This window comes from Coturnix japonica, chromosome Z (assembly GCF_001577835.2).
Source record: "Coturnix japonica isolate 7356 chromosome Z, Coturnix japonica 2.1, whole genome shotgun sequence".
NCBI lineage: Eukaryota > Metazoa > Chordata > Aves > Galliformes > Phasianidae > Coturnix > Coturnix japonica.
Genome location: NC_029547.1, coordinates 7,172,933 through 7,182,390, shown reverse-complemented (window position 1 = coordinate 7,182,390; position 9,458 = coordinate 7,172,933). Strand labels below are relative to the sequence as shown.

Genomic DNA, 9,458 nt, shown 5'->3' with positions numbered 1-9,458 from the left:
ACTGGTGATTGTCCGAGAGCTTCCAAATTACAATTATGACCCTGTGACTGGGCTATCTCACTGCACATATCTCAGGAAGAAGTAATGCTGTAGAGGACAGATGTAACAGAAATGTTATTCCTCTGCTATCCCTCACATGAGATTTTCCAGCAATGTACCTTTCTTTTTATATCCACCACTCACTGACAGATTCATGTTTCTCCCTTCCATTTCAAGCAGTAACCCCCCACTTTATCCAAGACTTTTTCCAATGCTCCAAAACACACAGCCTACCACTCCACCAGTCCTTCCCAATCTATACTAGCAACAGCCATTCCAGTTTACTTAATCATTCCTCAAAGGCATTATACAGGCAATAAAAAAATTTTCCGCTGTTATAAAAATAACTGGTGATTGTCCGAGAGCTTCCAAATTACAATTATGACCCTGTGATCTGGGCTATCTCACTGCACATATCTCAGGAAGAAGTAATGCTGTAGTAGGACAGATGTAACAGAAATGTTATTCCTCTGCTATCCCTCACACAAGATTTTCCAGCAATGTACCTTTCTTTTTATATCCACACCAAACTCACTGACAGATTCATGTTTCTCCCTTCCATTTCAAGCAGTAAGCCCTCACTTCATCCAAGACTTTTTCCAATGCTCCAAAACACACAGCCTACCACTCCACCAGTCCTTCCCAATCTATACTAGCAACAGCCATTCCAGTTTACTTAATCATTTCCTCAAAGGCATTATACAGCAATAGATCTACAGATTTATAGGATTATCTTTATTGTATTTCCATTTTTAAAGAAAAAAAAATTTCCCTTATCAAAAAAAGATGAGATTATTTGGACACAGGCTACTTTGCTAAACACATACTCCATTTCATATTTACTCCCAATTTTGTATTCTTCCTCTCTAAATTAACTCTACTGCCATGCACTGTTAAAGGTTAGACCAGTGGTATTGTTTTTACTTCTCTTACACATCACCTGGCCTTGCTATTCTCCAACTGCATCGTTTCGCTCTCCTCTTGATAGATCTGCTAGAAGTCCTTATTGTCAGACATGTGGTTTTGTGTCTTGTCATCTCAAGGGTAAGAGGAGCTAGCTTGCATCGACTCAACAGCATTAGTCTCTTAATGTTGCATCCATGTCAAACAAGGTAATTTCTATGCTCACATAACAACATAAGGAGGGTCATACTGGATCAGACCAAGACTATCTCTGGGCTGGGATACTCTATAATCAGAGGCATAAGCAGATGGCTCAGGAACAGTAAGAACAGGACAAGCAGATACAACACTTCTGCTTAGCTCTCCCCACTTTAAGCTATTTTCAGGTTTCATTTAATTTCTCTTTGGTATTCAGCCTTCTCTGTGTTCTATTTTGCTGCCTTTACTGAAAACTAAGGGAAAAAAATTAAACATTATATTGCTGCTCTTGGATGTAGCAAAGCATATTCTCTCTAGATCCATTGGTATGACAGGCAGATTGAGACATTTCTGAAAGTCTATCAGACTCCAGTCAAACACTTTCTGTCCTTCATTCACTTGCATTCTTCTTTTACACCATTCTTAGCCTTCATTTAGCTATAATTTTGGTAATCTCAATTGCTTTATCTGCTGCCTGCCACTCCCCTCTGCTCTGTCAAACTGTTTGTTTTCTGTTTTTCTCCCCATTCTCCAGTGTAATGCATGACCTAACTCTACCTCTCCTCCTATAGCAGTGCCCTTCTGTTCAACTATCAAAGCTCTTTCTCTTCTCTGCCTTTGGCCACATTTTTTTTTTTATGGATTGCTTTCTTCCACAGTCAGTCATATGTTCTTCTCACCTCTAACTCAGTACTAGTACTGTTTTCCCTTTATTTTATTCTGATGTTTCTAATTCCTCACCTAACTCTACTATAGTCTCAAACTGTAGCTCTAGAGCTTGATGTTCTCTTTCACAGCTTCTTAACACAGGAAAAGCTTCCATCAGTGATCTGCCTATGGTAATATTTGTTCACTTTATTGTCTTCCTTCCTTTGGGCTGATTCCAGTATGGCCTCAGTAGCTCCATTGTCTACTTAGTTGATACCGAAATAACAGTGGGAATCAATAACTGCTTCTAGTCACAGGTTCCTTGATTTTAGCCATTGTGCAGATCACCTATATTTCCTGCTAGCGATTCCACATCTCCACCTCAGCAACAGCCAAAGGCACAAAATGTGTAGCTGGAAAAGCCTTTTTTCAAATTGCTATATGTAACCAGAACTATATAACCTGTAAGTTAGAATTTGGAAGCCCACCTTTCCATTTGCTAACTTGAGATAAGAGATACAGATTGTGATGCCATCAATCTTTAACTTCCATAGAACCATCTAGGTTGGAAAACACCTTCAGAATCATCAATTCCCACTACCAACCTAACTTACCAAGTCACATCACTAAGCCACATCCTGTAGAGCCGCATCCACATCTTTAAAATACCTTCAGGAGGGGTCTCCACCTCTTCTTGAGTAACCTGCTCCAATGTTTCACCACCTTCTCCATGAAGAAATTCTTCCTAATGTCCAACCCAAACCTCTGCTGGTGTATCATGTCACCTGTGTCCCATCACTTGACACCTGAGAGAAAAGACTTGCACTCTTCTCACTACAACCTCCTTTCAGGGAGCTGCAGAGAACAATAAGGTCTCCCCTCAGCACTCCTCACCTCCAGACTAAGCAGTTTCAGTTCCCTCAGCTACTCTTCATAATACTTGTTTTCTAGGCCCCTCTACAGTTCTGTTGCTCTTCTCTGCACACACTTGAGCAACTCAACATCCTCCTTATGATAGCAGTTCCAGAATGTGTATAGAACTACTTGTAATCAGATTGTAGTGCCTGGATGCTTTGGATTACTCCACATTGTATATTTCCAGTTAGTGACTGGAAAATTCATCAGCTTTTTCATACACTTCGAACCATCCCACCAGTCTCACAGTACATTTCAATGTCAAATACTGGCTCTGCTTAAAGAGGATTTCCATTACACTTTCTCATTGTACTCACTTTCTGGTTTTCCTGTAATCACCCTGTAAAGTGCTACAAGTGAAAGACAAAGTACCAAAGGGAAGGATCATAAATACATAGATTTCAGCTTCCCACTGTTGTCAGTTGAACATGCAGTAATTTATTTTTTTTTTAATTTTGTTTGTTTTGTTTTTTTTTTTACAATGTGGTTTAATAGGTAGAATTTTTCTTCCACTTTAATGGTCAGCTTTAAGAACTCCACTCTTTAAGCCCATAACTGCATTGCTGACTTCTCAACACTTACTCAGGTGAAAGGTTTATTAGTTTATAAAGTACTGTGGGTATCAGTGGCACTATACACAGGAGGTGAATGTCAGAACACGTTTCTTGTCTGTTTAAACTGCAAGACTTTTAAGGTCTAAGGACTACTCAGAAAGCTCAGCCAGCCAAATCCTCTACAGCCCAATCAGTGTATGGTATGAAAGTGCTCTATTCTGTTTCAGGAGCCAGCTTACATTACAGAGGTGTATCCTAGTTACACTGATAGAGCTGCACATACAAGAGGGGCAAGCTATGAACTGAACTCTGTGCTCCTATTATACAAAATTTATTTGTATACAACTATAAATACATTATAATCATATTGCATTATCATTAAAATAATAAAAAGTAGCAGAATTTATTCTAATACGTTGTTTTAGTAGCATTTTGAAGAAATCCTAAATTTCTTTGCCTTTAAGATTAGAAGACTTAATGCATCCCACAGAAAACTCTGTACAAATTCAAAGAGTGTTTCAACTTATTTTATTCCTTTATCCCTCATATGGCTCATATGCTAATAAAAAATGAGAAACAATCATGATAATGCTCTTTGAAATGAGCTTTAAAGTCAATATTACAGTTTCACATTGTTTTGCACTCCTATAAAAAGTACAATACATCAAAAATGGAAGAAATCCCTGTTTTGGAAATATGGTTCCTAGCAAAAACCATTACTTGCATTTCTTAGGTTTGCTACATGCCAACTGACAGAACTTGCTGCAGAGTCAGCATGAGTTGCTACATAATTGAAGTGTTCTCTACCACTATCAGAAAGCTGCTTCTAGAGCTGTGAGATATACCTGTAATTCCATGGAAGTTAACTTTTTTTCCTTCTTCTTCTCCTCTTTCTTTGCTGTCTGAGTTTTTGGTTTTTCTTTCTCTTTTAACTTTTCCATTTTCTCAACCTCCACCACATAGGCATCATAGATCTTCCACTGAGAGACAGATTAAGAGGCAGAATTTGTAAGGACTTGATTATGCTCCAGAAAAAAATCATCCACACAATCCAAACAGTAACCTTGTCACTGGAATCAGCATAAAGCCAGTGGGCAAAACAGTGAAGGATCAAATCTACATATTCAAAGCTTGATGTGGCATGTCTCACTTCTTGAGAATAAGGTATAATAGTACTGATAATTTCCCTTCTCCAACACTCTCCTTGGTGCTTTGACACTGTAACTTTTTTGTAGGATATTCTGTTTGGCTAATGTACAGTGTTTAATAGGAAACATGTATTAAACATCTGTTCTGTGACATTTCTCATGTGGTGTTGGAAAATTAAATTGTAGCTGCTTAACACGATTTAAATCTTGGACTCTATCTCTGAAGCATATGATGAAATGGAAACTGAGACCAGTTTAACATCTTCTGCTAAGCCACATGCCAGGAATGTCTTACTTGAGTAGATCCAAAAGTAATTTTTCCACTTGAGAATTATTCATTAGTATTGCAGTGCTAGTACTGAATCTGAAGCAGTTACATTACTTTCAGCGAAGAGAAATGGTAATCTGAATCTGACACATCATCTTAAGAGGAGTATGACTCAGATACAAAGGAGACTAAAATGTTGGAATATAGAATGTGCATTGTGTCATAAATTTGCAGGTGGAAGTGAGAAGATTTTCCAAATATCAAGGGAAGGGCAAAAAATGTGATGAAAAAAGCGAGAGAAGAAGCAGAACAGGGGACTTTGTATGAAGAAATTATGAGCAGAAGGAAGAACAAGAGGCAAAAGAGTTGCAGAAAAGCAGCTTATGTTAAAATATTTTTGACAGGAAAATAAAAAGAAAAAAATTTCCTCTTAGCTTTCAAAAATTTCATGCACAATTTTTATATTCTCTGATTTTGAGGTCACCTCATTGTCAAAAAAGTAAAAAAGAAAAGAAAGGAAGAAGGAGGGGAGGGGAGGGAAGCAGAGGGAAAGGGGAAGGGAAGAACGTTGGACCACAGTTCTTCCTAAATGACCAGCTTACTGACCATGCACTGATGGAAAATGGTCAACAACAGAGTGCTCCTCATCCTAAAGAGGGCCATGTCCCAGTCTTAGAGTACCTCTAGGAGGCAGTTGCAGTTCCTGAAGAGCTCAGCTCAGCTCTTGCTGAACCCAGAACCATTTTCACAGTGTGATTTTCCATTTCTAAATATTTAAAGCCTTCTAAAACAAACCAGCTGGGGGTTGGTGGTGAATGATCAATCAAAACCAGCTGACCAGACACCTGACATCAGAAATAAAGTTTACACATAAAAGCAGAAAATAGCACCATGTTTGTTTGCTCTCCAGTTCAAACCAGAACTCAAAGCCACAATACAGGAGTTCATTCCAGTACAAGGAATGCAAAGACAACAATTTTGCTGTATATTTTCCAAAATAGTTAATGAAATCAAAAGGATATACCTGGTTAACACTGTCTGAAAAGTTTCTACAAGGTGTAGGCTAAGATTGGGATGCTCTTTCCTAAATTAAAAAAAGAAAAAAGAAAGCATAAAAAGGTGTAATTTATACACTGAGACGCTGTGCAGTGACATGGCCCAGGTGTGGAAACTACCTTCTCATAGCAGGTACTGAGAATAATATTGATCTTGGACTGATTCAGAGTCCAAATAACCCCCAGATCACTGCACAAACATTACTGGTTATGTTGCAAATACAGATTTTCTTGTGGACCAAGAAGAGGTGTAAGGATTTACAGTAGCACCAAATTTTTATAGGCTGTTCTGGAGTCCTTAAGGCATGAATTTTTTGGTCACTACTTTACCCCAAATGTGTTACCACTGTCAAATGTTGTTTTGCCACACTGAAAAACTGATGTGATTTTTGTTTTCCCCTCTTACCAGCATCTACAAGGACTACACAGTATGACACAAACTGATGCTCCACTTGCCCACCCAAAGGAAAGGTTCCCTGGGTCACTGAAGGAAAATACAGCAGCAGTTGTACCCGCAAAGGGTTGTCACGTGTCCTTGAAGATCTCTCAATGAAGTTGAACTGGTTTGCAAGCTTCTTCTCCTTTTTTTGGGGGGGAGGAGGCTCTTCTGCTGCTTCTGCTTCACCTGCCCCCTCTGCCTTTGCCTCTTCCGCAGCCTGCAAGAGAACCCCAGAAGGATCAGATACTTCCTCCTTTCTTTTGAAGCACTTACCAGACTGCTGGAATTTTGCTGCCTAGGAGCAGAGGCTGTTATTGAAGATTTGGAGTGGGACAATAGTGAAATAGGCAAATAAGTGAGTAAGTCCAGCTGTAGCTGAGAGGATCTGGGAGCAGGTTGGGTTACATCACAGGGCAAAAACTGTTTCAGCTAGACAGCAATGTTGGTTCCTATTCAAATAGCAGTAGGTTGGCAAAGGAAAAAATTAAGATCAAAATATAAAAGATGATAATTAGGAGACTTCTAGCTATCAGAGCAAGGAGATTCTGGACAAGTATCCAAATGGAGAAAGAGAGGAACAGGAAATGAAGTTACTTTAAAGCAGATCCTGATATGAATAGGATAATATAGCATGAGTGCCTTTGATAAAATAAATTGGACTGAGGATCAGAAGACTGTATTAGAGTCCCATGAATTTATGTTTTCACTGCTTTTGTAGATAGTCAACTCTATCTGAAACTAGTTAGAAATTGATTACAGGGCATGACACTGTGTTGGTAAGAACAAACTGTTCATAGCATATTCCTTTCCTGATCAGCCAACTGTTTCTAAGTCAGCCACACCTCAGTTAAGCTAGTTGTGCTTGCTGTTTTAATCTCTCTATATTTTATTTTTAACCAACTTCCCTTTCATGGAAAAACAGATTTCACATACTGTTCAGAAATATTCCAGGTCCCAGCAAATTACAATCCATCATGACATAGTATCTGGATGAAGACAGAGCTAGTATAAAGGGACCTGCCATCCCATGTACACCTTCTCCAAACCAAGGAAAGGCAGGAAGACCCCAGCTATTCAGGAGAAAGTGCAGGATCTCAGCTGAGGCATCTCAGGTACAAAAGAGTAGATTATAGAAGCATCTCAGTGAGCTCGTTTTATAATAAAGAGGGTTTCCAATCTAATATTAAAAATAAAAAGGACAGCTCTTAGCTGACTATGGAGAATTACCTGAGTATCTTCTGTGCTTTTTTCATCTTTAATCTCTGCCTCTTGAGATACCTCTGCAGAAGTCTCAGGAGCTTTTTCTGATGACAGAAAAGATAAGTGAATGAATCTAGGATAATAGGATACAATATATGATATTCTGCAGACTGTTCTATCTTCTTCAGTATTAATATAGAAATACATTCTTTTCTAATGCTTTCTCATTAGACAACAGAGTAACCAATTCCCAGTTTGCAGGGTGATTGCTCAAAGACATAGAAACCAGCATTACTAGACCAGACTGCAATAATTCTCACTGAAATGTGATAAAAATCTGATTTTCACTCAAAAATTCTGAAATGAATTCTGATCTGAGTAACTGTTTCTGGAGTATCCTTTCAGCTCTGGACATCTAAAAATGTCTGCTGTTACATACAACTATGAGCAATGCTCTCAAGGTACAGAAGAGCTACAGTGTGATTTGTTCTTACTTATACAGATAAAAATAAATGTACTAGCTGACTGCTTGGTTAAACCACAACATCGTATTAAGACAATGATGGATATCTACATTCCAGTCACAGCCTTGAGTGTGTAGCGATGCTAGCTAGCATCGAGCTGATTTAAACTGGTTCATTTGCACACAAAGAAAAGCATTGCCAACACCAACAATCCAATCTTTTGTGGCAATGACAATTCTATTTAGCATTTTGTCATACTTCAAATCATTGTACGTATTTTGTTAAGTGTAAAAGAAAAGAGGCTCTACCCCTCCAAGGCCACTGGTAACAACTGTTCTCAGGAACAGTGATATCATTGCGTTACCACCTTGACAGGACATTCTTTGTGACACAGCTTCTTTCTCAAGCAGCCGAAACATGAGAAAAATCACTGCACACTTCTTCCCTGAGGAAAATCCTAACCTAGGAATGTTTCCTGACAGCACAGCTTCCTAGTGTCTGATTAAAGCATGTTACCCAACGGGTAACATAAGTATCGCAATACTAGAGCCACAGAATGGTTTGCATTGGAGGGGATCGTTAGGACCATCTGGTTCCAGCCCTCTGCTATAGGCAGGGACTCATCTCATTAGACCAGGCTGCTCACAGCCCCATCCAGCCAGACCTTGAATGCTTTCAGGGAAGAGGCATCCACAACCTCTCTAGGCAGCCTGTTCCAGTGTCTCACCACCCTCACAGTACAGAATTTCTTCCTAAATCTACTTTCCTTCTGTTTAAATACATTTCCTCTCATCCTCTAACCATATACCTTTGTAAAAAATCCCTCCCCAGCCTTCCTGTTGGCCTCCTTCAGGTACTGGAAGGCCACCATAAGGTGTTCCGAGAGCATTCTCTGCTCCAGGATTAAGAATCCCAACTCTCTCAGCCTGTCCCCACAATGAAAGAAGAACATCCATGAAATGTGGAAAAAGGGTCTGACCAGTTGGGAAGAATATAGAAATGTTGTCAGGGCCTGCAGGGATGCAACAAGGAAAGCTAAAGCCCACTTGGAATTGAATCTGGCAAAAGTGATAAAGGATAATAAAAAAGGCTTTTTTAAGTATGTTAACAGTAAAAGGAAGACTAGGGAGAATGTGGGACCCCTATAAGTGAGGGGGGTGTTCTGATAACGTGGGTGCTGGGAAGGCAGAGATACTGAACAACTTCTTTGGTTCTGTCTTCAGTGAAAAAGCTCTCCCTCAGGAATCCCAGACCCTGGAGGTTAGTGAGAGGGTCTGGGGAATGGAAGACTTGGGAAGAGGTAGCCTGTGAGCGACTAGGCAACACTAATGTTCATAAATTCATGGGACCCTATAGGGTGCATCCAAAGGTACCGATGGAGGTGATTGCTCTATCATCTTTGAGAAGTCTTGGAGAATGGGGGAGGTGCCTGAAGACTGGAGGATAGCCAGTGTTGCTCCAGTCTTCAAAAAGGGCAAGAAGGAAGATACAGGTAAATACAGGCCAGTCAGCCTCACCTCTGTCCTTGGAAAGGTGATGGAACAGCCTGTGCTGGATGCCATCTCCAGACAACTGGGAGAAAAGGAAGTTATCAGGAGTAGTCAGCATGGGTTCACCAAGGGGAGGT

The 9,458-nt window shown here is 39.7% G+C and overlaps 1 protein-coding gene across 2 annotated transcripts in view; it reads right to left on the bottom strand.

The window, feature by feature from the left end:
- Positions 1–9,458, bottom strand: part of DNAI1 (dynein axonemal intermediate chain 1) — a 135,807-nt gene that overhangs the window by 109,113 nt on the left and 17,236 nt on the right. The window contains exons 6-8 of one of the 2 annotated variants that reach the window (XM_015848293.2): positions 7,395–7,471; positions 6,241–6,384; positions 4,103–4,237 (exon numbers count right to left, since the gene is read on the bottom strand). In XM_015848293.2, coding sequence (XP_015703779.1) covers positions 4,103–4,237; positions 6,241–6,384; positions 7,395–7,471 — 356 coding nt within the window. The remainder of the gene's footprint in view (positions 1–4,102; positions 4,238–6,240; positions 6,385–7,394; positions 7,472–9,458) is intronic. The other variant, XM_015848294.2, reaches the window with a different exon arrangement.